The 27,787-nt window shown below is 59.4% G+C and overlaps 1 protein-coding gene and 1 pseudogene across 1 annotated transcript; both read left to right on the forward strand.

The window, feature by feature from the left end:
- The first annotated feature begins 17 nt into the window (after nt 1–17).
- SLC43A2 (solute carrier family 43 member 2) lies at nt 18–27,768 on the forward strand. The gene is made up of 13 exons (XM_090026671.1): nt 18–319; nt 5,165–5,369; nt 6,335–6,390; nt 6,714–6,790; nt 12,524–12,616; nt 13,515–13,648; nt 14,123–14,325; nt 14,958–15,104; nt 18,427–18,565; nt 19,634–19,766; nt 21,732–21,805; nt 23,288–23,411; nt 24,954–27,768. The coding sequence occupies exons 1-13, from the start codon at nt 160–162 to the stop codon at nt 25,113–25,115; spliced, it is 1,707 nt and encodes a 568-aa protein (XP_089882797.1). The 5' UTR covers nt 18–159; the 3' UTR covers nt 25,116–27,768.
- Nucleotides 20,875–21,047, forward strand: LOC149854386 (U2 spliceosomal RNA; annotated as a pseudogene).
- Nucleotides 27,769–27,787: the final 19 nt, after the last annotated feature.

The raw sequence follows: 27,787 nt of genomic DNA on the forward strand, positions 1-27,787 counted from the left end.
TTCTAGCCCCGCCGCAGCCAATCCGCGCCCGCCGCTGTTTTCTGGCAGGGCCGGATAAAAGCACCGGCTGCGGCCGCGCGCCGCGAGCCCGGCGGTGCGTCTCCGCGCCCACAGGCCCGGCCGGCCCGAGACGAGACGAGCGCCGCCCGCCCGCCCGCCATGGCCCCCACGCTGGCCGCGGCGCACCGGCGCCGCTGGTGGATGGCCTGCACGGCCGTGCTGGAGAACCTGCTCTTCTCCGCCGTGCTGCTGGGCTGGGGCTCGCTGCTCATCATGCTCAAGTCCGAGGGGTTTTACTCCTACCTGTGTCACGAGCCAGGTAAGGACGGCCCGGCCTGGGCCGGAATCGGGGCCCCGCCATCACCCCCGCAGCGGCGGCCTGAAGGCGCTGCGCCAGGCCCGCCATCGCTCTGGCGCTTGTGGCCCCTCTCCCGGGCCTCGGGCCGCGACGTAGCCACGGCCCCCAGGCTTCCCGGCGCCGCCCACTGCAGGGGGCTAAAGTGCTATTTGTGCAGCACTCGGATGGGGCCCGTGAAACTCTTTCCAAGCCTCGCGGAAGGGCCGAGTTAATTATTTGAGGGGACCACCGGGAAGCCTGACAGCTGGCACGGCCAGCGCTGCTTGGCCTGCTTGCCGTCAGCTGAGCCTCAGCAGAGCCAGGTGGAAGGGACCTGTCGGCTCCTCCTTGCGCCAGAGCTGGGGTGGGGGTGGCTCCGGCCTGGGCCCTCGTGCACCCAGACGAGGTTTTGAGAGCTCAGCAGAAGCCGCTGGCCAGGTGAGGCTCTTGCGCGGGGGGCCGGAGCTCCTGGACGAGCGCTTCGCCTGCGTAGGGGATGCACTTTGGACGCTGAGTCAGTCTTTGACTCAAGCTCTCCTCTTCTGCTCAGGGCAGGGCAACTTGAGTCCTGCTCAGCATAAAGGGTGCCTGGGTGGCGAGAGCCGGAGGAGCCGGGCAGGTGATGCTGCACGTTCCCTCTGCTTTTTGAGGCTGCCCCTTCATGTGGCCTGGGCCAGTCCTGCTGCTTCCTCAAGCCCCACTCTTTATTTGCACCTGCTCAGCTATGTCCTGGGGGCAACTGAACACTGAAGGTGGGTGGGGGTCTCCACAACACAGCCAAGCTTCTGGCCACTTTCTGCCTCCTCTGTAGTTTCCCTAGCACTGCCACAGCATGGGGGGACTCGTAAGAGCCACCTCGGGCACCTGTCCGTTGACCTGGGGACTGTGGTACAGGCGGACCTCCGTGAAGACGGGAGCACATCGCCCTTCCCAGCACAGCGAGCAGCCAGGGAGGAATGGAGATTGTGGGAGCCATAAACCTAGGCTGTGACCTTTCAGCGTTTGCCACTAGTTCATGCCGATCACAAATGAATGTTTCCTAATGAGCTCAGGGTTACTGGCTGGGCTTTCCCCTTCATCAGCAAAAGTGTGTTCCTTGCGATGGTACCTTCAGACCTTGCCCCTGCCACTGCCTTCTTGCTGGAGGTTTCAACATCTGGGCTGTCGTCCAGAAGGGGTGGGTGCAGCCTGGGCTCTGCCCAGCTGTGCTGCCAGCGAGGGCAATGCTGGGTGCCCGAGGGACCTGGAGCGTCGGGGGGGCCGGTGGTGGGTGACGTGAGCGCTGCAGCAGGGCCTGTGCCAAGGACCCGATGTCCTGGCTGGGCGCCTCTCCAGCCCGTGCTCTGGGAAGTGCCATGTGTAGGAGTCTGAGTGCTGCCCTTTGCTCCCACCTTTAATTGTAGTATCGGTCGCCCTTCGACCTGTTGAACCAGCATCTTCTGCTCCGAGCAAGTGCTGATTTTGCACGTGTTATCTGGGCACGCAGCCCTTATCAGCCACTTCTGGGGCACTGGAACCCGACGGGGGGAGGCAGGGATCTCCTGCTGCCTCCATGCTGCTGCCACGGCTGGCAGGCTCAAGGTCAAGGCCTCTGCAAGGCAGGTCATAAAGTCCTTGAACTTGGCATGGTGCTTGTGAGGAGCAGAGAGGAACGGGCAGCGAGCCAGACAGCCCGGTTGGTATGCTGCAGTGGGGCAGCAAGGAGCTAGGTAGCCGCCAGGCTGCAGGACTGCCCAGGAGCCCTACAGACCCGGAGTGGGAGGAAGTGGGAGGAAAAGGCCAGCTGTGGCCGGTTGGCTCATTCAGTGCCAAACTACAGGCCGTGGCTGTGGGGCCCGGCTGAGTCCTCAGCTGGGAGGATGCAGCCTGGGTGCGCTGCCAGCAGGAGGTCCAGCCCGGGCCTTGACATGAGCAGAGCCAACCTGCGGCGGGCTCGGGTGGGTGGCCAGGAGCTTTCCCGTGTGCTGTGACCGGGCTCCGCGTGGGCGGGTGGCTGGGCTGGTTCTCCCGGCTGCTGTCCGGTGACCACGCTGGTGCCACCTGCTGCGAGTGACTCAGCCGCGCGCCGGCCTCGTCACCAGCCGGTGCTCCCGGCTGCACTTGCGTGCCCCACATATGCGTGCCCCACATACGGTGCCGCAGCCTAGCAGCGAGGGGCAGGGCCCTGGCCCAGCCGCCTCCGCCACCTGCTGCCGGATCCTCCCTGGTGCCTCAGGGCAAGCTCTGCTTTCTCTGGCGTGGTGTTTTGTCTGCCCAGCGCCGCACTTGGGCGGCTCCTCGGGGTTGGGAATCACCTGCGAGCAGATGACTTGCAGGGCCACTGTGGCTCCATGCCCAGGGCTCTGCCGAGTGCCCTGTCAGCCCCGCGGTGGGGGGCCGTCTCCCTGCACCAGTTTCGTTCCCGAGGCTGAGCCCCACGTGGCCTCCCCCGCTTGGCTTCTGCCCCTCGCGCTGCTCTCTCTGCTTGTCCAGCCCATGTAACCTGCACGCTCATGCTAAAGGGCAATTCAGGCCTGGCCTGTGACCTGCTCATCTTTCAGCCCCTTCCTGAGGGGAGCTGCCCCTCTGCTTCATGTGCGCGGCCAGAAGGACAAGGCTGCTGTTGCTGAGCCTCCTTATCCCCCCAGCCCAGCCCAGCCCAGCCCTGTGGCTCTCTCTGGAGTGCTGACACGGGGATTTGCTGCTGTTTTGTCTAATGTTGCCTTGTTTGGCCGAGTCCAGCCTTTCTCCCACATCTGTTTCCTGAGACTGCGTCTCTGTGGATAGCCCCCAAGTGCTGACGCTCCTGCTGAAGTGGCCCCTTGATCCTTGGCTTGCCACGAGGGACTTGCAAGGGTTCACTCACATCTACAAATGACTTCTACAAGGGACGGTGGACTGGGGTGGCAGGGGACAGAAGCCCTGGGGCTGGAGCTGAAACCCCCTTGTGAAAGGGACGTGGTCCAGTGAAGGTGGGGTAGGGAATGACCTCTGTCATCCAGCCCAGTGTGGGGATCCTCTTGGGCTGCAGGAACAAATGCCTGGATGTGACTATATGGGGGGAGGCAGTGGAGGGGACGGGGAAAAGGCCAGGCCAGGTACTGGAGGGGACAACAGAGTCAACCTGCTGGCTGCTTGCCAAGGCGATCAGGACCTATTAGGAGAGGTGTTAACAGAGGAAACCCAGATGACACTGGTGTGGGTTCTCCAACGCGGGGCATCCTGCAGGCACGTGGCCACTGGAAAGCCACTAGGCAGGTGCACGGACCTCGGCATCGCTGACCTTTCCCAGGCAGCTGGAGCGGGAGCAGACTCCACGTTTATGCGCGGATCGGTCCAGCCCGGCCCCGCAGCGGTAAGCCAAGATGCACAGCTGTAACTGGAGGGGGTGGTGCTCTCACCCTGCCTGCCTGGCGAGGGGCTGGGCAGCAGGACTGCAGAGAAGGGCTAGATGAGAGGGATGGGCAATGACTTGTCCAGCCATTAGCGCGATGTGCCCCAAAGGCAGGTGACCGTCTTGGCCATTGCTTGCATGGTGGTTCCATCTCCTCTTGGCACCGGTCAGACGCTGCTGGGAGCATGTTCGGCCGTGGGCACTCTTCTCATCCCGCGTGGAGCCTGGGCGTGCTCCTGCTGCCGGGCTCGCTGGTTAGCAGTCTGGTGCAAACCGGGGCTGTTTCCGTTCTGAGCTCTGCCTTTGAAAGAGCTGGTTTGCTCCGGCAGCAGAAAGACCAGGTCCCTCGTCAGGCCAGGCAAGCTTACGTGAATCCAAAGTAAAGCCTGGGAAAAGGCGTGCGTCAGCAGCTCGTGGATAATGGGAACTGCACAACGCTCTTCTTTCTGCTTGAGAGCTTCGAAGCTTTCTGGGCTGTGCCAGAGCCCAAAAGCCTGACAAGAGGCAGTGAAACGTCTGCTGCTGGGAAGGGGGAAATAGGCTGGCTGTGGACTCTTGCCAGCTGCCCTGACTCTGCAGTCGCTGGGCTGACCGAGGTGAACACCGGTGGCGTGTCCCATGGGAGTTTGCCCCGGTGTCCTTTATCCCAAGGCAGAAACAGAAGGAGATGGGACGGACAGTTTGGGCAGTGTGGCTGGGTCGGTTGTCTGCAGCGTAAGCAGCGGTGTCGGCAGCAGGAGGCAGCTGCCAGGTTTAGAGCGAGGACGGCAGATAGCGAGCGGGAGGCTGGCTCAGGCAGGCTGGGGACAGCTGTCATGGGGACGAGCTGGGAATTTGGCTTTTCGGCCGTCCATTGAGATTGGCTGCTGCTCCGTGGCCCCTGCCGCAGGGCAGGGAGTTGTGCAAAAGTGGCCGGCAGGAAGGGAGGTCCCTTCAGGTGACCGGGGCTGGTCTGCATGGTGGCCAAGGCAGCGGTTGCCGAATGGCCGATAGCTCACATTGCCGCTTGTTTTTGTGCCGGCCCTTGTGTAGCAGCCCCCGGGTCTGGACCAACTGGCACGTGGGGCCGGCAGGGATGCCCTGGGCAGGCCCCTGCTGTCAGCACCATCCCTTTTGTAACCCGGACAAGCTCCACCCTAAAAGCAGTGCTTCCTCTGCTCTTCTCCCGCTGCCCCTTTGGGGAGGCTGTTCCAGGACCCCACTGCTTAGGCGAGGTCAAAAACCCTGCTCCGCTTCCTAGCCTGTGTTTATTCCTGCACAGCGGGTGTCTGCTTGTTCTGGGCCAGTGCTCTTTGTTCACTTCTTTTCAGCCGGGGCATGTGAGGCAATCGCAGTCTACCTGCAGTCGTGTGACAGGGTCCTGTGGGCTGCCCTGCTCACCCCTGCACGGTGCCCATCTCGGCGCTGCCTTTCCCCCCGTGCCTTCTGACCCTGCTTCATTTTGTCCCGTCTAGAGAATGCCACCAACAGCTTGGCACCCGACAACAGCACGAAGCAGGAGCACGTGCTCCGGATGAATGGGTGGCTGAGCTGCACGGAGCAGGATGAAATGCTGAACCTGGCCTTTACTGTGGGGTCCTTCTTGCTGAGTGCCATCACGCTGCCCCTGGGGATCGTCATGGACAAGTATGGCCCTCGCAAGCTGCGTCTGCTTGGCAGGTGAGTGTCCCAGGACCTGGCTGCTGGTGCAGCGCTACAGCTTGTACCTGGCTCTCGGACTGCACCTGTTGGTCTGGGGCACCGCTGCCAGCTGCTGCAGGATGGGGCTGGAAGCCTCCCTGGCCCTGCCAGTGGTGTGAGGGTGGTGCTAGGGTGGGGTGGCCTCATTCAGCAGGTAAGTGTGCACGCTGTGCTGTGCTGCAGAGGGAAGGGACCAGGCCTCCGGTCTGTGCTCCCAGCATCTCTGTTGTCTCTGCTTCCTGGCAATGAAGGCCTTGGGGAGAGCAGGGCAATCCCAGTAGCCCCAAGGCCGCCCCAAGTTGACGGACCAGCCTGGTGCTGCCAAAGGTGCCGTATCCCAGGAGACATACCAAGGGCGGGCTGGCCTGATGTCTGGCACATCTGGCAAGGGCCAGGGGGCTCGTGCCAGGGGCAGGTGTCTCCTGCTTGCCTGACTTCCCCTGTGCTTCCAAGGGCAAAGGGAGGGAGTGCATGCACCCCCATTCATCCTGGGCCAGTGGTGCTTGTGCTGACAGCAACTGCGATAAGACCCGGGGCAGGGGAGGGGGTGACCGTGTTTCCGTTGGGGTAAACAGGTCTCGGGCAAAGGTCCTCACTTCTTGAGTCATACCTGGAGCCAGGCCAGTAGCTGGGCAGTGCTGTTCAGGAGGTGGCCAGCAGCTGCCTGGCAGCCGTAGGACGGGAAAGGGGCCAGGGCTGTGCCCAGGTCGGAGGGGAAGGGCTGCACCTTCCAGTCACCTCGGGTGAGGGATGGGAATTACCCTAAAGGACACTGCCAGGGGCACAGCCTCCACCCATTGCTCTGAGCATCTCCAAAGCAACCTCTCTTCCCTCTTCCCCAGCTTCTGCTAGTCTTGGGCGAGCCCAGAGGAAGCCAGGGCAGCATCGTTCGTCTGTGATGCGGGGGGTCTGGCATGTGACTGTTGGTGTTGTTTCTCTTTCAGCGCCTGCTTTGCCGTGTCCTGTCTGCTGATTGCATATGGAGCCAGCAACCCGCAGTGTAAGTGCCTGGCTGGGCTGGCGTGACCTCGGGGGCTCAGGTGCACAGAAGGCAGGGGGTCAGATGGGCTTTAAGACCATGGCATGTGGCCAGGCCATAGCACCCACCAGGAGCTGCAGAGACCTGCCTGGGCTGCCGCATCCCCGAGGCAGCAGCCTTGTGGGCCTGCAAGCACCCCAACCTGACCGAGTCCCTGTCCTGCCAACCAGCTGTGAGCCCGGGCTAGGGGGCACGTGTGCAGCTAGCACAAGCCACGTTGCTCCTGGGATGGGATCTGGGGCTGTGGGAGCTCGGGCAGTCAGTGCTCTTGTCTTCCCCTGTAGCGCTGTCAGTGCTGATCTTCATCGCGCTGGCCCTGAACGGCTTCGGCGGGATGTGCATGACCTTCACCTCCCTCACCGTAAGTGCAGACAGCCTTGCCCCGGCCGCCACCCCCGGCAGGGCGCTGTGGGCAGGGGTCTTGTCCTTCTGATCGGTGGGTCGGTGAGCCGAGACGTGGCCCAGGCAAGCAAAGGGGTCCTCAGCCCTGGCTGCCTGGAGCGGATTCACGCTCCTTCCTACTGGGGTGTGGCCAGGTGGTTGCCTTTGGCTCTGGACCTAGAAGGCCTGGTGTTGACCGGCTGTCCCTGGGCCACTGCTGGCCACACGTGTGGCGGCACCAGGTGTGGGTCTGGCTGGGGCAGGAGCACGGGGTCCTGCAGGCAGGCGGGCGCTGTGGGGGAAGGCGAATCTCCCGGCTAGAGAGCAGCTCTGTTGCTGCACAGCTGGCTGATGTGGCCGCTGCCGCAGTTGCAGGAGGGTTGCTGCCATGAGCCTTTGGCCCTAGGCTTCGTCCTCGCCTAGGGGCGAGTCCCTCTGCGGTGCTGACAGTGTGCAGAAGAGCCGTGTTGCCCAACGCCCGGCTCCATCTGTGCTGCCGGCGTGGGGCTGTTGACTTAGCCCATTGATCGGCGCAGAGACGCAGTTGGTGGCTTCTGCGTTCGAGGCTCGTGTTGCTTGGAGATGGAAGCAGACTCGTTCTCAAAGCATTTTCCACCTCATTACCCTGATCCTTGTCAGTGCAGCTGGAGCTGGAGAGCAATCCCAGCAGCTCGGGGAACAGAACAGATTCCCACAGCGGTGGTGGAAAATGTCTCGGGGGGGCTGGGCCCAGGTTGTCCTTGTGCTGCCGCCGAGCTGGTCTCTCTGGGTGTGGGGTGGGCACGGACGGAGCCGCAGGCAGCGGTGGGCAAAGGCAGGGCGAGGCTGCGTGCAGCCTGCGCTTGGAGCTGCCACGCAGCCCTTACAGCTGTGGAGCCAAAGCCTTTCAATAATGCATGTACATAGATGGGCTCTAACCTCAGCCCTGGCCCCTGCTCCACAGAGTTGTGGGAAGTGGAGGATGAGGCGGGGAGGAAAGCTGTGGCCATGGGGGAGAGGAGCCTGTGGCCAGAGCAGCGACAGGACGAGCAGAGAGCAACGAGCAAGGAGATGTGAAGGAGATGGGGTTGATGTGGAGGGGCTCACGGGGGATCCTGGACGTGGAAAGAGTAAGAAAGCCAGAGGGGAGCGGGGGGCGTTTGCGCCCTGAGCTGCCTTTGTCCCCTGCCAGGGGCCGAGGGCCTGGGTAGCAGTTACGCTGGTTACGGATGGGTGCTGCCTCTGCGAATGCCACAAAGGGCGCAGGGTGGAAACCTTGTCTGACTCTGGCTGCAAGTGCTGGAGGCGTTGCTGAGTCTCGAGCCATCTACGAGACGGGCAGCGAGCAAGAACAGCAGCTGGGGGCCCAGGGGCAGAGCCTCAGGGCTAATGGTTGTGGGGGGAGCTACACACGGAGCAGTGCCCGAGCAGCAGCCCCCGGGGCTCCTCTGCACAACGGCCCGTCTTAGCAGGAGCCCGGGAGCGTGGCTGCGGGCCCCGCGCTCCAGACCAGGCCCTGGCATCGCTCGTGTCCTCAGGCCTGCGAGGCTGGCTCCTTGCATGCCCAGGAACTCAGCAGCGGTCTGAGCAGGAAATCTCTCCCACGCAAAGGCAGGAGAGAGCCGGTGCGGGGCCCTCCCAGCTGCGGCTCCGGGGGAGAGAGAAGCGGGAGCGAATGCTCTGGAGGCAGCTGCGATCCTCCCAGCAATGCCCGCAGGTCGGGCGTGGTGGGAACCTTGCACCCTTCGGAGGTGCCCGAAGCAGCGGGGAGGGAGACGCAGAGGCAGGAGGAAGCGAGCGCGCAGGAAGGAGACGTGAAGGTCTCCAGCACTGCTCAGTGCCTGGCCAGGTGCTGCAGCTCGGCTCCCAGCTGGAGCAAGCTCGACGTGCCCAGAGGAGTCTGTTCTGGGCCAGGCAGGCACCGACTGCCCGTGCACTCGCTCGCAGGTCCTGGAGCGCAGACAAGGTGACCTCCCTGCCAGCTGCGGCGACCAGCCCAGCTGCCGGGCTGTTCCCCCGCCCCACGACCGGTTTTGTGTGGTCAGAACTTGCTGCGTCTGGGCAGGATGGCCGCGGAGGGGAGGCCGGCTCTTGCTCAGGCTCGAGGCAGGGGTGCCCTGTGGCTGCTCGGGGAGCGCAGGCCGTGTGGGGGCTGCGTGGCTACTACGCTGGCTGGTCCTGGCGGGTGTGGAGCAGGGGCTGGTGGGGTCAGATGCCCCGGGGCTGGGGAAGGGGAAACAGTGGCAGCAGCATGAGAGGCTGGGGGTGGAGGGGCAGGATCTGGCGCAGCGTGGGTGCAGTTCTGTGCCGCTCACCTTCCCGGGGTGCGATGAAGGAGAGGGCAGCTGCCCAGGGACTCCGGAGGGCCAAGGCTGGAGCAGGCTTGGGGGTGCCGCCTGGGGGGTGGGGCGGGGTTTGGTGCTTCAGCATGGGAGAGGTTCCCGGGAGTGCCCTGCGCTTCGCTCACGTACACGCAGACTTGTAAGAGCAAGTGGATCGGGGCTGGTGGCTGAAGCCAGACAGCTTTGTGGAGGGGAATAAATGTGTGATAAATGGCCACAAAGAGCCTTTCATGGGTCGCAGCCGGCAGCATTGGGGAGCCAGGGAAAAGCAGCTGCGTGTTTTCAAGGCGAGCGAGGTGGAAGGCACGCCGGTGCCCTCGGCAGCCCCTCTGCAGCGCGTGGCTGCGCTGGGAAACGCGGCAGCCTGGCGCTCCTGCGGGAGCGGAGCCGAGGCCCGTGGCCGGCCCCGCCGCCTGCGCGGGAGGATGTTCCTGCGGCGAGTCTGTGCTAGGCGGCTGCTTTCAGGAGACGGCAGGGTTGCGACACTCGCAGAACGAAAAACTTCTCTATGGCTACAGCTTTGTGGGGCTTCCTCCTGGAGCCTGGTGCTCCCGGTAGCCTGGGCTCGTCTGTCTCTGTTTTAAAACCAGCTCTTCCCTGCAGAAGTCCCGGTGTTGTAGCCCCAAGCTCTCAGCAGGCTTCCAGCGGGGTTTCTCCATTGCAAGCCCCCACGCAGAGTGGGGATTGCGTCTGGAAGGGTGGGGAGACAGCGAGGAATGACTCGGGGCTGCAGAGGCCCCTTGCGAGGTGAGAGACCAGGGAAGCTGAATCCTCTTCTCAGGGCCGAGATCCCCCTGCGGGGCTGTGCCTCTGGGGCTGGAGGCTCTTCAGTCTCTCACGCTCCAGATCTCCGGAGGCAGCAGCTGGGGCTGAGGCAGGACAAAGTCTGTCAGCCCGGAAGCGCAGGTGACCCCGGCGGTTGCTGGCCAGCAGCAGCGCTTGGGAAGCTGGGTCGGACGTTTGCAGGGGACCTGCTCAGGCTCTGCCGCCTGTTCTGAGCTGGATGCGGGAGGTCAGATCCGAGCGCTGCGGCAGCTCCTGGTCTCGCCCCCCGTGGAAGAGCGGTGCGTTGGGCGCCTGCGTGTCCTTGGGCTTTCTGTGCCTTCTGTTGAGCTCTTCCTCCACCTGCAAGACCTGAAAAAATGACCTCCCATTCAGCTGCAAAAGCCAAGGTCCTTGCATGATCCCTGCGCATGTTTGCGTGCAGAGCCAGATGCCATGAGCCGGCAGCCCCGGGGTCAGCAGAGCCTCTGAGGAAGCTGGATGTGAATTCCTGGCTCCTTGGGGGGGGCGGTTCCTCCTAGGAGCAGACTTCTTTCAAATGGCCTCGGATGCAGGTGCTTGGCCAGGGCTGGCCATGCTGTGGGAGCTCTTCTGACCACACCCACTGGGTGCCCAGCTCTTCAGCTGCTGGCTTGCTACTGACACGGGCTGGGGCATCTGGGCTTTCCCAAAACGGGGCCCTCGTGCAGAGGGGGCAGGGGTCCTGCCCTCGCTCTCGGGGCAGGGCTGCAGCTCTGCCACCAGACACCTCGCCAGCCCTGGCTGGAAGGTCACCTGGCTGCAGATCTGGCTCCCTGCGGTGTGAAGGGCCCTTTGTGGCCTCCGGAGAGAGCCGAGCTGCAGCAGCTGTGTGTGTGGGGAGCCCTGGCTTCGGTTCCACTGCAGCAGCTGCTGTTGTGGCTGTTACGGAGGATTTAGTTGGGATCCGGCTGTTTCTGAAGCTGGGTAAACAGCTGAACTCTGCCTGGTGATAAGGACCAGCCCCTTAGAGCAGCGTGTGGGGGTTACGGCGGGGCAGGCGCCGTGCCAGCATGTGTGTGTGGGTTGCTGCATGCAAAGGGGGCAGCTCTGCCTGGTCAGACCCCCGTCTGCTGCCGTGCGAGGCATCTTGGCCGCCAGCCTGGGTGCAGATATCGGGTTTGGGTTTGCCTGGCTGCTGCCCGGCTCCCTCGGGATTCCCCAGAAGACTTGCCGGTCTCCACACGTCATCGCTGCTGCTTTTGCTTCTGCTTCTGCCTCTGCTCCGGGGTTATTTGAGGACCTGGAGGCTGTGCCGCATGTGGAGCTCGGCTCTGCAGAGAGGCAGCAGTGATTAAGCCGAGCCAGGCAAAGTGGGCGCTCCTGCCGGAGGCGCGTGTACCACAACGCTGCAGAGCAGAAACGTGCTGCCCCAGTTCCCAGCCCCACCGTGCCTGGCATGCCGTCTTGAGGCAATGCTGGTCATCTCTCCATTAGTCTGACTTGCTTGTGAGAGCGCCAGGCAGCGGGTGAAGGGGGTGCGGCACTCGGTCTTTGCCATAGGAGCTGCGGGGTCTGCTGCAGGCACGGCCATTAGACCCGAGCTGGCTCACAGCTGCATGTGGAGGCAGCGTTTTGCCCTGCACAGGCTCCTGCAGGCGCTGGTTTCAGTGACTCCTGCAGCCCCGACCCCGACGGCTCCCTTGAGAACCTGCCCGCACAGACTAGCGGGCACGGGCAGCGTCCCTCTGCTTGACACGAGGGCTGGGGCCTTCCCGCTGTGGGCTGCGCTCTGCGCAGGCCCCTCTGAGCGGAGGGCAGCTGGCCAGCCTCGGCCTGGCCCGTGACCTGCGCCTCGGGTGCCGGGGTAGCAGTGGCGGGCCGTCGGACATCCGTGCAACTTGCTAAGTGAGGCAGGTCTCCCTTGCACCTGAAGTGCTGGGGGCGGGAGCCAGGCCTGGGCAGACACCTCTGCCCTGCACATCCGGCCTGTCCTGAGTTCACCTCTATGGCACCTTTGCTTTCCCACGTGGACTGGGTGACATGTGAGGCTTGTCTCCCTCCCCTAAGTCTGGGAGCAGGACCCAGGCAGGGAATGGTGTGTCCCATGGGTGGGGACGGGCTATTCTGCCAGCAGGCATCTGTGAACTGGAAAAGGGGCGACTGCTGCAGATAGGATGGGCCTGTAGTGTTCGGTGGGGGGTAAAGGAAAGCTGGTGGTCACAGCCATGGGGCGGGGCCAGCGGGGGTGTGGTGGCAAGGCTCACATGCTGCTACCTGGAAGGTAACTTACAGCCAAAGGCAAGTTAAGGGCCGAGCCTGCTCTATGGGGCAACCGCGGTGGGGAGACCACTTGCATGCTCCTTTCGTGGGCAAGGGTCCCCTTTCTGCTGCAATACATGACCAGTCGGTCCTCTGACCACTTGGGTAAGGGGCCCGTGTAGAGGGTGCTGGGAGGGAGAGCCGCGCGGCAGAGCAGAGCTGAGCTGAGCCTCCCTGCGGCCCAGGGGCTGGGGTGCAAAGCCAGGTGGTTTGCAGCAGCAGGCGGCTTCTGCCACTGCCGAGATGCAGAGGCTGAAATCTGGGGGCCGGGGCCACGCGCAGCTTCCCACCTGCTCTGGCCTTCAGCCAGCTCTTTCTCTTCCCTGCAGCTGCCCAACATGTTTGGCGACCTGCGCTCCACGTTCATCGCGTTGATGATTGGCTCCTACGCTTCGTCTGCTGTTACGTTTCCAGGGATTAAGGTGAGGATGTGGACTGCCTTCCAATCAGGTGGCCACGTCTTGGGCTCCTGCAGTGGGAAAGCAGTAGGAGCACTTAGCCCTGGTTGCACGGGACCGGCTGCACTTTGCCATCGAGTCACCGTGAGATGGTTGTGGCAGCCCCCCACTGCCTCCTGAGGCATAGAGGCCACGTGGGCTAAAGCCATGTTGTGATGACGAGGGCTCCAGCAACGCCTTCAGCTGGGAGCCCTAAAGCTTGCCCAGGTGCTCTGTGTAAGCTGTGAGGTGGCTGCAGTGCAAAATCTCCAAGTCGTGGGATCGCTGTGTTCACAGTTATTCCCCCTCCTCTCGTGTGACAAGGAATTCCCTCCTGCCCACCCTTGTCCCCTGAGTCACAAAAACAGACCAGCAGTAATCCGGCAGCTGCTGGGAGTGTAGCACAGCTGCAGCCTGGGCTCCAGCCGGGCAGGCCAGAGCCTTGTGGAGAGCCCCTGGCTTCCTGCTCACGTGTGCATGTGGGCGCTACAGTGCAAGGCTCCCACGGCGGTGATGGGGACAGGGACTCCTGCAGTCCCAGGCTGTGGTGGGATCCAGTGATGCTCTCCAGCCCTGCCGGAAAATTTTAGCAGGCCGCTCTTGGAAGGCTGCCTTGCTGCTGACCCTGCCGGGCATTGGTTGCAGCAGGGGCTGCTCCTGCTGTAGCTGAGGGGGAAGATGTGTGCGCAAACTCATGCAAAGCGTAGCTGGGGTCACAGGCTGCATTGTCAAATCCCTCCACCCTCCTCCTGGGTATGTCCTTCGTCACCGTGCAACCCTGTCCTGAAGTCCCCCGCCCCAGCCGTTCCCTTCAGATTCTCTTTCAGAGCATGAAAGGATCCAGTCGTTCTGTCTTCTGATGACGATCTTCTTGTTTCTCTAGGTTATATACGACTTCGGCTTCTCCTTCATCCTTATCCTGACAGTTTGGGCATGCTGTGCTGGGCTGGTGTTCTTCAACTGCTTCTTCAACTGGCCCCTGGAGCCCTTCCCAGGGCCAGAAGACATGGACTACACGTAAGTGCCACCATCCTGTGCTTGTAGTCATTGCTAGACTGGACCCAGCCAGAGACCCATGCAGGTCTTTATCCCCTCTAGCGAGTGCCAGCACCAGCCACTCCAGAGGACAGGAACTGCTGGCTGACTTCCCATCTGAGAAGCGAGGGTGGTATCTGTGAGGGGTCTGTCCCGGGGAGTGTGACTGGCTGGTCAAGGCAAGGCCTCTCCTGGAGTCCAGGGCTTCTTGAGGAAGGTCCCTGCCAGGCAAAGCCCCGGTTCTGTGGTTCCTGCTGAGCATCGCTGCTGATCTGGCGGTGGCAGAGGGTGTGGTGTGTCCCGGACCAGGTGCTTGGGGTTCCTTAGGTCTCTGCCTCTCCTTACAAATCCACCGAGTGCTCTCTGGGAAGCCTCCCATGACTGCGGTGCCTTAAGTGTGCCTGCAAACCTCAGCCCCATGTTGCAGCGCTCTCCCTCCTTCCTGTCGCCAAACAGGGTGAAGATCAAGTTCAGCTGGCTGGGATTTGACCACAAAATCACAGGAAAACAGTTCTACAAGCAGGTGACTACGGTGGGGCGTCGGCTCAGCGTGGGGAGCTCCATGAAGAGCCCCAAAGAGCTGGCAGCCTTGCAAGATGGTAACAAGCTCTGCCTGTCGACAGTGGACCTGGAAGTGAAGTGTCAGCCAGATAATGCAGGTACCGTCCCCCAGGTCTACATATGGGACACTCCTCACCGGGCAGGGGCCACCCCAGGATCAGTGTATGGCTTGCGTGTCCCTTGGGCCCTGGAACAGGAGCTATGCATGTGCATGGCGTGTGATGCCCCTCTGCAGGGGGACGTACCTGCCTGTGTGCCCCCACAAGTGTCCAGTAAGTGTAGGTCGAGTGACCTTGGGCACACGCAGGTGCTCAGTGGTTGGCTCTGCGTGGGAGCCCGCAGGCCAGAAAGACCTGGCGTAGGAACAGGTTTTGCTGAAGCAGGCTGCCGCAGCTGCGAGCAGCTGGGCAGACTCCCCGGGAACTGGGTCAAGGCCAGTGACTCAGGTTCCCTCCTGCCTTGTTGTTGATGCCCTGGATTCACCCGGGCTTCTCCGGTAACCGGAGTGGGGCCTGCTCAGCGCTGACAGGCGCTTGTTTTCTTCCCCTCTGCTGAGATTCAAGAGGCCGAAATGCACTGGTTAGCTGCTGGCTCTGGCCCCATGGGCTGTTGTGCTGGGTATGGGGTAGCAGCAGACGGTTGTGAGGGCATCCTGGTGCGAGGGGGAGGGCAGTCGGGAGCCTGCCCCAGCACAGACTCACGGCCCTGGCCCTGGCCCTGTCTCCTGCAGCCTCCCCGTCATTCATGCACAGCGTCTTCAGCCCTATCCTGCTGCTCAGCCTCATCACCATGTGCGTCACTCAGCTGCGACTCATCTTCTACATGGGCGCCATGAACAACATCCTGGAGTTCCTCGTGGATGGAGACCAGGAGCAAGGTAGGCTACCACGGAGACTTGTTGCTGCTTCCCTGGGAGCGCAGGCAGGGCTGGCTCCTCCGCTTCTCGGGCTGCTTGTTAGTCTGCAGGCGCCAGCCTGTTCCTGGCCTTGCTCAGGCTGGCTGGTCAGGCGGTCGCTGACGGCCACCAGCAGCTGCTGTCATGGTCTGGTGGGTGGCCGAGACCTGCCAAAAGCAGAGGGGCAGCAAGGTGAACACTTGAATGTCAAGCTAATTATAATGAGGCTTCTGTTAATGCTGTCCCACATTGTGTCCCCAGACAGGGGTGACTGAGTTTGGCAGGTCAGGGAGGGCCATGCTAATGCAATACTCTTCCATGGGGAAACCTGTTCCCGCGTTATCCGTGTTCTTTATCTCGAGCGCAGAAGGGAGAGCAGCTGACTTCAGCTGCTGGGGGTCAAGGGCCGGACTTTGCAGTAACTCGGCTGAAAGCACGGAGGGGAAATGATGTCATGGCAGTCTTGCGCTGTTGCTGTGCGTCTAGGAGGCTGAGTGGCAGCCTCTGCCTGTATTTATAGCTCCTGATTCAGTGAACAAAGCAAACAGGAAAGAGTACATTAGTTTGCTGCTTGAAAATACCCTGAATTGCAAAACAAGGCAAAGCCCATTTCTGAGTAGTGAGATCCAGTTCAGACTTGTTAAATCTGGATTGCGTGAGGCTGATAAATCAAGAAGCCTCTCTGGAAAACAAGAGCAGGCGCTGGAGGAGGCGGGGCGCCTGCCCCGGCACTCCAGGGATCACTTTGTTCCTCTTGTCAAGTGCTTGACAGCCCCACGCTCGGCCCTTTATCTCCCGGGTCAAGAGGCCAGTCTGAAGCAGTAAACAGGACGAGCCCCAGGGTGGGAGCCTTGCCCAGCTGGGGTCTGGTCCTCTCCTCACCACTATCTTACCCTTCTGCTGTCCTCCACCTTGCCGCCATTTGGCTCTGGGCTTGTTCTGGTTTTGTTCTCTGCTGCGGTTAGTGTTGGGGACCGTTCTTGTTCTCTTGCTATGACTCGGACCAGCACCCGCGATGGCTGGAGTGATGAGCTCGGGCTCAAACAGGCTGGCATCTATTTCTAGATTTTCCCCCCGTGCAGCTGGGGCTTGCTGTACTAGGCTCTGCCTTAGTTTCCATGGTATCGGGGAAGCAGAAGAATGGTCTCAAGTCTTGGCGCTCTGGGCTGCGTTGCTTTTGTCTGCATGCAGACCGGCAGAAATCTGCTTTGAACGGGCGGAGGGAAGGGTCGTGCCTTTGCCCTTGCTCTGAACCCTTTGATGGGCTGCTCCGTTCTGGGGCTGCTCCCTGGCACCACTCTCCCCAGCACTGAGCTGGGTAAGGAGAGGGCTGTGTGGCTCTCGCCATGTTGTCGGGGGCACGGGGAACATAAAGGTTTCTTTGGGACTAGAGCAGGCGAAGGGGGTGGCAGAGGGAAGCTGGAACAGGAGAGCAGTCTTTGGGCTGTGGTGCCTGGTTCCCAGAGGGCTGGGTAGGTGTGTGTACTACTGGGATCCAGGCCTGGCCCTGGTGGGACAAAGCTGAGGATTGACACTGCTTACCTTTAAAAGATAAGTGCTTCCAGGAGGTCTTTACATATTAAAGGACTGCCTAATCCTGCTGTCCACTCTCCATGCTGCCTCCCTCCCCACCCCCCCAGGGTGTTTGCCTGTGCCTCGCCTTCCAGTCCTGTGGAAGAAGCAGGCTTCTTCTGGCAAACCCTATTATTTGGGTAGCTGGGAGAGAGGTGCCAAAAATCTTGTCTGACATCTTTTGCAACTGGGTAGGTGATCCCATAAATGGCATTGCCAAACAAAGTCTGCTGCTTGTTTACTCTCTGGGTTGTCTGCCTACAAGACCCAGGCCACGGCAGCATCTTGGGCACCAGCCAGGATCAGGTCCCTTGGCACGGGGTGCCAAACAGGTACCGATGTGCATGTTCCCTGCCCTAGGGAGCTTGCAGCTAAAGGAGGCAACACTGGAAGCGTGCAGGTATGTGTGTGTGTGCACCTCCTGTTTGTGTGCACCTCCAAAGACCTCTGCCACCCCACCCCACCCCGAAGCATTGCTCTGCCTACTGGGAGCCTCCCTGTAGAGGAGGAGGGAGGAGGTCATGAGATGGGAGAGGGCATATTTTCAAGCCAGGGGCCAGTCTGTCTGCCTGCGTGGCCCTGCGTTTGCTGTGGAGAACAAGGTCTTGCCCCCTCCTCAGTTTATCTTCACTCTTGATCCAAACTCCATGGGCAGCGAGGATTAGGGGTGCTATGGGCTTGTTTCCTGCTGCATTACAGACGCACGGGAGAGATGAGGAAGGACGGGACCAGGTCCTTCTCAGTCCTGTTCTGCTTGCGGTGGTGCAAGCGTGTGGGCTCAGTGCTGAGACGAGCAGTTTCAGAGGCACATTCTCATTCCAGACTTGCATTGCTTGGACTCTGATTCACTCCCCCCACTTGCGCTCAGGCACAAACCCACATCATGTGAGATGAGAGGGGAAGTGGAAAATGCGTTGAGAAGAAGTCTGACACGCCAGTTTTTGGGGCGGCAGCATTTCCACCCCGGCACTGCCCAGCTCTCCCACAGGCAGCAGGGAGCTCCACCATGGTGGGGGGGTGGGGGACGTGGAGCTGGTGGCAGCTCTGTGGGCTGCATGCAGCCTGCCTTGGTCTGTCTTGGCGTTCCCGCTGCTAACCTCTGCTTTCTCTTACTTGCTTTCTTGCTGCTCTGCTGTCTTGCCTTCCTGGTACAGTGATGGCCACTGGTAAGCCGGGAGTCTTGCATGTCTAACGTTCCCGTTGTCTCTGCAGCCCGACTGACTGCTGCAGAGTGGCTGCGCAATACATGTGTGAAGCTACCTGTCTCAGGGTGGGGGAAGGCTGTGGTAGCAGTGCTAAGGGCATGGGTCCCTGTCAGGAGCACCGATTGACCCTTTGCTGGTTCAGTGCCCTCCCCTCCTTAACTGTGTTGCTGACACCAGCGTGGGTGACTGAGCAGAGCAGGAGCTGCCAGGCCCTGCTGATTGCTGTTGTTGTGACTCGCCTGAGAGGAGGCCCTGAGGGATCCTCCCCCGCACTAGGTGCCATCCCTCCGGGGCCTGGTGCCTGCTGGCCTGATGCTCGGTGCTGGAGCAGCACCATGGCTGGTGCAGACTTGAGTCACGCATTTGCCCCAGTCCTGCTGTATGCTAGGACTGAAGTCGGAAGGGGCCTCCGTCCTTGCCTTGCCTTGACCAGGTCACTGAGCAGCCTCACCAGGGAGGAAGTGACCGGCTGACGGCTGGCCCTGCTCTGGGCCCCTTTGGCACTGACATACTCTTTTCCTCTGCAGTGAGTCTCTACACCTCCATCTTCGGGGTTTTGCAGCTGCTCTGCTTGATGACAGCCCCCGTGATCGGATACATCATGGACTGGAAGCTGAAGGAGTGTGACGATAGCCCTGAAGGGAACGAGGAGACTGATGCAAAGCTGTACGTAGCGCAGATGGCAGGTTCAGTCGCGAGGCTGTGGAGCTGAGCTCAGTTAATGTTGACCCTTTCCAACTTGCACTGAGTGAGCCCGCGCGGACCTTAGAACCGTTGACAATGAGGGTGGAAGGGACCTCAGGGGGTCCCATCCAGTCCAAACCCTGCTCCAAGCAGGACCAGCCCCAACTGCATCATCCCGGCCAGAGCTTTGTCTAGCCGGGTCTTCAAAACCTCCAAGGATGGAGACTCCACCACTGCTCCGGGTAACTTGTTCCAGTGCTTTACTACCCTCCTAGTGAGAGTGCATTCCTAATATCTAAGCTCAACTTCCCTTGCTGCAGTTTGAGCCCATGGCTCCTTGTCTTGTCATCTGCCCCCACTGAGAACAGCCCAGCTCCGTCCTCTTTGCAGCCCCCCTGCAGGGAATTGAAGGCTGCTTTCAAATCCCGCTGCAGTCTTCCCTTCTCCAAACTAAATCAGCCCAGTTCCTCTCATCTTTCCTTGCAAGTTACGTCCCCCAGCCCCTGAACCATTTTCGTTGCCCTCTGCTGGACTCTCTCCAATGTGTCCACATCCTTTCTGTAGTGGGGGCCCACAACTGGACACAGGACTCCAGATGTGGCCTCCCCAGTGCTGAATAGAGGGGAAGAATCACTTTCCTTGCTCTGCTGACAACGCTCCTACCGATGCAGCCCAGGATGCCGTTGGCCTTCTTGGCAACAAGGGCACACTGCTGGCTCATATCTAGCTTCCTGTCCCCAGTTCCCCCAGGTCCTGTTCTGCAGATCTGCTGCCAAGCCAGTCGCCCCCAGCCTGCACTGCACTGGTGCATGGGATTGTTTGTCCTAAGTGCAGGACTTTGCACTTGTCCTTATTGAACCTCTTGTTCAGCAAGATTGACTGGGCTAGTCCCTTACAATCAAAGGTGCCACTTCTAGGCTCAAGTAGAAGTCTAGGCTGGGCAAGAGGTTTTGGGTTGCTTGTGTAGCCTGCTATCACTTGGGCTCCTCCCCAAGAGAGCCAGTCACTGCAGCAGGGGCCAGTGTGATGCATTCCTTGCTCTCCCTTCAGAGGCGGCAAGAAAAAAAAAAGAGGCGACCGCCAGATCCAGAAGATCTCCAATGCCACTAGAGCCTTTGCCTTCACTAACCTGCTGCTGGTCGGATTTGGGGTTACCTGTCTCATCCCGAACCTGGCGCTGCAGGTGGGTATTTGAGGGCAATGGGGCACTGGAGCGTGAAAGCTCTGACCAAGTTGCTTGTTCATCCAGAGCAAAGCAAGGCCCCACAGCCTTGGGGCTGCACTGGGGTCTGCTTCTCCCTAGCATGGGTGGACGTCCACAAACAGCTGTCTCCTGCGCGGTGCTTCTCTACATCCCTCCTTCCCCCCTCCTAACCCAGCATCGTCTCCTCGGACAAGTGGGGTCTGCTAGGTGGGAGGGGGAACCTGCCTCTCTGCAGCCTGGCCGCCCCCTCCCCCAGCAGATGCATGGTGCAGCCGCCTTTTGCCCATGCCAGGCACTGGGGGAAATAGCGACTTGCCCTGTTGTTCTCCATGAGAAGCAGAGCTAGAAACTTCTGTTAGAAACCGAGCCCAAGAGCCTTGTCCTGGCCTGAGCCTGGAAGCCGGAGCCTGGGACATGACGCGTATCTTGAGGCTCGCTGTTCAGTTGGCCCCAGCCAGCAGTGGGGAAAGGCTGGGGGCCACAGGGGTCCCTGGACAGGGTCATGCTGGGCTGGTCCTGGAAGGGGCTGCTGGAGCAGGTGGTTGGACTCCGTGCAGTGGCAAGAACAGTGCTGCTCGCACCTCCTGAAGCTGCTGCTTGGGCTGTCTGTCGACTTGGGCAGGTGTCAAAACTGTTTCAGAATCCACCCGTTTTCAGGCCTTGCTTCACAAGCGCGAGGCATAGTGACACTCTCCTCCCCCATTCTCTGGTGCTGCCTGGCCCCTCTAGGCTTGAGCTCCGGGTAACCAGGGACTGTGGAGAGCTGCAACACAGAGCAGCAGGAGTCCCCGTGGTGCCTGTTCCAGCCATGTGTGCGTTCAGCGGTGCCTGCTCCCACCCAGTGGCACTGGTGGGGGGCGGGATGATGCACTTGAAACATTTGGCTTCTAGCACCACCTCGGCCAGGGGAGGAATGAGGTGTTGTCAGCAAAGTGCATGCGAGGGAGGGGAGGGGGCCAGCTGAACTGGGGCACCGAGTGAGGAAGCGGGGCAAAGCCACGAGTAGGCAGGTCTTCCTGTCTCTGTTCTCCACACCACTGACCCGGGAGAGCCCGTTGCACAGACACACACTTACCTGGCAGGGGAGACACCATGATCAATCAGGTGGTTTTCCCAGGGTAATTGTCTCTGATATGTCCTCTATAGGAGGTCTATGTTGAGCAGATTCTTTTTGGTATTGGGTGGTGGAACTGGAGCGTGCTCCATCCACTCCATGCATTGACCTGGTATTGCAGTGCTTCCAGGACGGGTGCAAAAAAACAGGGGGGAAAAAAAAAAAAAAAGTCTCCAATCCTGGTGCCGGGGCTCAGCCACACAAACCCCTGATGCTCCGCACGTTTGCTCTGCAGGGGCCAGCTGGGGGTCGGGCAGGCTCTCGGGAGCAGAAGAAGAGTTGCAGTGGGGCACAGTGCCGAGAGGGGGTGTGCAGGCTGTTCTCTAATGCTGGTGTAGAGCTGGGAGCAGTGCCGACCCAGGACCCCTGCTCTGACTGGAGAGTTTTGCACGTGTTAATTTTTTTAAGCATTATCCAAACCCAAAGGAAGCCCCTGGGACTGAGTCGACGCTGCCTATGTAGTTGGCATTCCCATGCTCCTCTGCATAAGGCACTTTTAAAACTCATGCTTCCAAATTTGAGCATTCTCCCCTCCATGGCACGGGGGGATGCTGCCGATTTTTTGGGCACATGGTGATTGGCGTCATGGGAGAAAAGAGTGCAGGGTCTCTGGTTCCCCTTGCGTTTTCACCTTGGCGGAGCTGGTATGTGGTGCTTACCCCACAGTAAAGTGCTGCCTTCATAGAGTGGCCTGTGTCTCTGCGTAAGCTGTGCTTCTCGCCCTCCCCTGCCCCAGGAAGGTTCGTGTCTGCTGGTGCAAGCAGCCACCTGAGCCCACCCTTGTGCCGGACTGGCGCTCAGCACGGCCTTTTTTTCTGCTTCTCTTTCAGATCCTCTCCTTCATTTTGCACACGATTGTGAGGGGGTTCATCCACTCGGCAGTGGGAGGCCTCTATGCAGCTGTGTAAGTCTGTCCATGCTCACATCCGTGTGGCTGCCCTGCAGGTGGGATTCCCCAAGCTGCCTGGGTGGGAGTGGATGTGCCACGGGGAGGGATTCCTGTCGGAAGGGACGACAAAGTCGGCCCATCAGTTGCGGGGCTCCTGTGGGATGCGACAGCAGCAGGACCGCTGGGTACCAGACGTTGGTCTTCCTCACTTACGTGATGTTGGCCCTATTTACATCATTTCTGGGCTGAAGCGAGCACAGCTGCATATGGTGCGGCACTCAGGTGGGAGGCAGGGTCTCTAGCATGTAGCATAAAAAGCTGGAAACTTCTTTTTGACTTGATGCAGCATATGTAGTTGCAAGTCTGTCCTGGAAAAATACTGGTCAGGGCACCCTGACTTGTGCGGCATGTTGCCAGTCTCCTTTTTGAATGTGGCTAAAATTTCTAGATATTTATCAGCTTGTCAGAGCATCGCTCAAGATAGAGTTCACGAAACCTGCACATTTTTCTCAGCTGCATAATTTTTTCTGCATCTACAGTATAAAAGTTTTCTTGGAACAACTTCCATGTTGTCTTCCAAAACGCTGGATTTGCTTGTGATGGGCAGATGCGTTTCCTGGGCCATGAGTTCTTAAACTGAGATCCAGAAGAATCGGTAACTTCTCTCTCCTGCAGATGGGGAAGGAGTTAGGAACAGGGCAGGTGAATGCTAAGGGGCTAATTTAAATGCTGCACAATGATGTGCAGACAAAGGCCTTATTAATCTGGTCCTGAGACTTGTTTTCCATTAATAATATCTGCTACTCGGCGCTTTCCAATCAAGATGGTTTAATTTGATATGGGAACAGACTTGTCCCCAAGGAGGAAGTGCGGCTGGCGTATGTTGACACACACAGGCTTTCTGTGACTTCAGAGCAAGTGCTGTGGGAATGGCAGAGATGGCCCAGCCCCAAGCGTTGGCCCCACCAGACACGTGGGGCTGCTCAGATGGAGGCTGTTTTCTGAAGGTCATTCCTGTTCTCGGTTCTCTAGCCTAGACCAAGTTGCTTCTACCGCTTGCGTGGTTGGTTTGTTTTCTTTGGGGCCTGAGCACTGTTCCCCATGGTGTTGTACAAGGCAGCTGAGCTGGGCTCCAGCACCTGTGTGCAGGTGCTTCAAACAGGTCTTGGTTTATTAAAGACTGGAGCAGTCGATGGTCCAGGCAAGAAGCACACCTGAATCTGAGAACTTGGGCTGAGAATGTGCGAAGTGGGGCGTTCATCCCTGCACACGCTCCTTCTGCGTGTTCAGGAAGACGACCATGTGAACAAAGAGCGACATTTAGATTGGGAGTGCAGCTGTCCTGAACTCTGCCTTCACGTTCCCCGGAGAAAGCGATGCCCGGTGCCAAGTGCTGCATGGATGATGAGCTGGGGCAGGGGCCCAGAGCGATGTCCCAATTAGCATGGAGGAGTCAGGGTGACACATGGGCAACACTGATGCTTTCTGTTTTGACAGGTATCCGTCCACCCAGTTTGGCAGCCTGACGGGACTGCAGTCGTTGGTCAGTGCCCTCTTTGCTCTTCTGCAGCAGCCTCTGTTTCTGGCCATGACAGGACCTTTGAAAGGAGACCCTCTTTGGGTAAGGAAGGGAGGGATAGGTGTAGCCCTCCAGCTAGCTGCCTGGGGTTGGTGGTGGTGACTCCTTTTTAATGGAATTAACTGAGGTGAAGGGGATCCCACACGTGGACAGTCCTGGAGGTGACTGGCTAGAGGAGCTGTACTTGGGTAAGATGTGCCACATCTGGTCTGACTGGGGTCTTGCATCAGACAGGGGCTGGTACCTGGAAGAAAGCAACCCGTGCTTGCTGTTGCTTCTGAGATTATTTTAAGGATTCCTTCCTCATGCCCAGCCTGTGCACTAGAGGCCTGGGTGGCATTCCTGTAGCATCAGGGAAAGGTGCAGTCGGAAGAGGGGTTAAATCTAGGCCAAGTTTTGACAGGAGCCCAGTAGCCAATGACCAGCCTGTGTGAGCAGGACCGTGGGGAAGTGCTGGATAGACTGCGCGGGAAGCAGGCATGCGGAGAAGCCCGTTTGCATGGCCAGGACTGTGAATCTGGTACAGAGCACTGCCATGGGCGTCGCATCAGCCGCAAGCTGTGGAAAACCTGGTCCTGGGGCCACAGGCTGATTCTGGGATGAGAAGAACGTGTAAACTGGGGCTTTGCTCCATGAACAGCGTCTCGTCCCCTCTGCATGCAGCTATTCTGCCTCGTTCAAAGAGGTCAGGGCTTCTGGGTGCTCTTGCACCGGTCTCCTTGGCTTTGCTTCCCTCCAGTGCATCAAAGAGATGAGCTGTTCTTAGAAGTCCATTGTTTACTTGGTCAAACGCCCTTAGCCCCACAGTGGATGTAAATAGCCCGAGCTGCAGCACTGCTCTCTCATGCCAGAGTGCGCAGCGTTCGCAGTGAGATGACTTGCGCGGTGGAGAGGACGAGTGGGACTGATGCTCCAGTATTCCTAGAGAGCGCCGGGCTGCCTGGTTGTACTAATGCTGCTGTGAAGGCTGGGTGGCTAGGATAGGGCCCAGGGATGGTGTCCTGTAGTGAACTTGTCCTGGCTCAGGGCTCTGTCTTCACAGCAGTGGTAGGCTGTATCAGCAGGCCCGCAAGGCTGTGCTGGAGGCTTGGGATTGAAGACAGAGCAAACACAGTCAAACTGAGCAGGAAGAGGCTTAGCTTTACAGTACGCAGCCAGCACTCAAGCCATTTCTGCAAGTCCTACGTGTATCCTGAGAGAGTATCGCTGGGCTGTAGGCTGGCACTCTTGGCGTAGAAATGCCCCAGCCTCAGCTCTGCTGCTGCCCCTCTCATGAGCATCTGAGGAATTAAGATGGTAGTGTTACTGAGTGATGACCCAGGAAAGTGGGTCTGTAGACTGCCCAGGCCACTGCCCTGCCCACTGCATCCAGCAGGAGACTCTCAGACGTGGTCTGCACATACCGACTTGCTTTGCAGCATTGGCTAGCAGAGTGCTCTGGACACTGCCATGTAACTAAAATGGCCAGGAAATCATTGCAGACGGAACAGGAGGCTGAGTTAGACAGGCCAGGCCTTGGCTTTCACGAGTGGGTGAGTATCTTCGTCCTGCCTTCCCTAATGCTGCTTGTCTCTGTTTCTGCAGGTGAACGTTGGTTTGCTCGGAGTGAGCATGCTGGGATTCTGCCTGCCTCTCTATCTGATCTGCTATAAACGCAGGCTAGAGAGAGAGAGGCAGCAGAGGAGTGATGATGCCAAGCTCTTCCTTAAAATTAACGGAACTCCAAATGAGGAAGCCTTTGTTTAAGCCGGTGCATCAAATGCAGCCTCCTTTTGCCATGTCTGCGGGGTCTAGACACCTTTGGCCCAACCATACTTTCTCCCCGGGCTCTGCCAGTCCTGCGCAGCCTGGTCTTCACTCTGACCAGGATCAGACTATTTCTCAAACTCGTGGCCAGAGGAGCCCCCTCACTTCTTGAGAACCCAGAACATTTTCTGCTTTTATACAGGCTGCATCGATTTGTTGCATCTTAAACTCTTCTTCCCTGGCCATGCCACTTCCCAGCAGCAGGACCTGTGCATTGCAGGGAGCCAGAGAGCAGAAACCAAGATGGCCATTTGTTGAAGTCTCAAACCCAGTGAGCTGCAGTCCGTCGTGCCACCCCATTCTGACTGGCACTGTCTTAGCTGCAGAAAACCTGCATATTCCTCTCCTCCCTGAGGCTTGGTTGCAGGACTACTGTCCTTTGCTTGATATCCTTGTGCTGGACACGCTGGTTCTGTCCCCTGTATCCCAGACCTTCCTGAGAAGAGAAAGAGGATTTCCTGCCACAAGCAGGTGTTCAGTTTGTTGCTAAGTGTTGGCTGCTGCATTGAGAACTCCTGGGGGTGTGTGTGTGCGCATGTGTGATTAAAGGAGGCTGAGCCATGGGGGATGCTACCCACGCCAGGATGAAACGCCTCTGTGGCTGTCCTGCCCCTTCTCCCACCCCTGTAATCCTTCTCTGTGTGGTGACTAGTTCCAGTCCTCAGCAGTTTAAGTGGGAACTGGGCCTTGCTGGCTCTGAAGTGTTTTTGAGACTTGTTTTGCCACCTCCTCCACTCACAGTGACTCTTGGGGAAGAGCAAGAGCTACTACTAAGGGAGTAAAGCTGAAACACTTCTTGGGAGCTGGGCCCTGCCTTCCTGTGTGCAGGGGCTGAGTTCGGCTGCGGCTGAGAACAAACCGTGCTGAACTCTGGTTGCATGTGGTAACTGGATCCTGTGAGCACATGGCGGATGCACTGAGTAACGCAGTTCCACAAAATCTTGGCTGGACTTCACATCTGTAGCCTCTTAAGATTGTGTACTCCAAGACGGCCAGTAACCCCTCAGCTGCTGAGCACCAGTTTACCTGTCACTCACCAAACGGCTGCCAGCTGGCAGCAAGAAGAGCCTCGGGCTGCTTGTGCGCTGCTGGGCAGAGCACGTGCGGATGACTTGGAAGAGCAGTAAGCATGGCTGGGTGCCCCGCGAGCTCTAGGCTGTGCTGTGGAGGGAGCAGAACACAAAGGGAACTCTCGTGCTGCCGATCGCTTCCTATTCTGCACCTTCCCTGTGGCTCGTCCTTACCAGTTACTGCCCGCCCTAGCCCCCCAACCTTTAACCCTCTTGCTGTTGCAGTCTGCAACTAAGGCTTGTGTGTGCGGGGCTCAGATGTGGCCATGCTGCCAGCTGTGGGCTGGGGGAGTCTGCACTGATCCTGGCACCACTGGCAGGTCTGCACCAGAGCTCTTGCCAGCTGAGCCATGCTCCAAGTTGCAGAGACAAAAAACTCGTGACCCACCTGATGCCCATGGCAGACACAGATTGGTGCTTTGGGAACTGCCAGCATGCAGAGGGGCTCCAGCGTTAGGCACCAGGGCACAGTCCTTAACAGTACCCCTCCGAGTCAGGCACACTGCTGTTGTCAACCTACCAACTTCACCCCGGGGCTGAGAAACAGTGCATCTGACCACTGCCTCGGATGTAGGTATTCACAAAATGCATGCAGATTCCTTCACTACAGGCTGGATGCACAGCAGGTGCGCAGCTCTGCCCGGCCCTTGCCATTTTAATAGTTCTGCTTCTTGTCTTAGCAGAGCCAGGGAAAGAAATCTCATCATGCTCTTGCACTGCCAGTGCAAAACGATTAAATCGCCTTGTAGAGCAGCAGCACCCTCTAGCGCTCCTGAACTGCACTCTTCCCATGGTCTGTGCAGGACGCGGAACGAGTCTCTCGTTCCCGATGCTTGTCTCTGAAGAGACTCTTGCCACTGAGTATTTTACACATGGTCGTAACGTGTGGGTTTTTACATGTTGCCTCTGTCGATTTGTCACCATCCTGCTGTCAACCCTACCTTTTGATTCAAAAGTTTCACCTTACTAAAGACAGACAAGGTTTTTGGGTACATCTGGTATCTTTTATTAGACCAACTCGAATAATTGCAAATATTCTTCTGGGCAGGCTTTTGGGTACAAATACCCTGTGTTGGGCTGAGAAAGCATTTGCAGGTAATCTGTGCTCTTCCTGCATGGAATGAGTAGCAAAGAAGCCATTTTTCCAACTATTTAGTCGGTCTAATAAAAGCTACCTGATTTACCCAAAGCACCGTGTCTGCCTGTGTCCTCAGACCAACCTGCCTACAGCCTATTCACCTTCCTAGAGTTTTCTGCAGATACTTTACTGCCCCCTTCAAGCGAAAGCACCCCGGGGAAGTGCAGCTCACCATGGCCCCATGCCCATAGGGTAAGGGGCTCCAGCCCGTGCCTGGAACAAACAATCGTGGACCATCCTTGGGGTGGTGGGCAGCTGGCCGCGCCCTGCGTTGCCTCTCGTTACTGCATCTCAACACTCCCGTGTGGCCTGCCTGTCCGCCCTTCAGCTGTGATGGGGCAAGGAAAGATCAAATATCTGTTTCAGTAAACTGAGGCTGAGACGAGGCGGTGTGGCTCGCCGTG

Source organism: Crocodylus siamensis, chromosome 13 (assembly GCF_052110815.1).
Source record: "Crocodylus siamensis isolate JL-2025a chromosome 13, ASM5211081v1, whole genome shotgun sequence".
NCBI lineage: Eukaryota > Metazoa > Chordata > Crocodylia > Crocodylidae > Crocodylus > Crocodylus siamensis.

Excerpts from the sequence above, each read along its gene's own strand:
- SLC43A2 (XM_090026671.1), top strand. The coding sequence starts at position 160 with ATGGCCCCCACGCTGGCCGCGGCGCACCGGCGCCGCTGGTGGATGGCC. Across the intron at positions 14,326-14,957 it reads GTGTCAGCCAGATAATGCAG|CCTCCCCGTCATTCATGCAC; the intron begins GTACCGTCCCCC and ends TGTCTCCTGCAG. Across the intron at positions 21,806-23,287 it reads GGAGGCCTCTATGCAGCTGT|GTATCCGTCCACCCAGTTTG; the intron begins GTAAGTCTGTCC and ends CTGTTTTGACAG.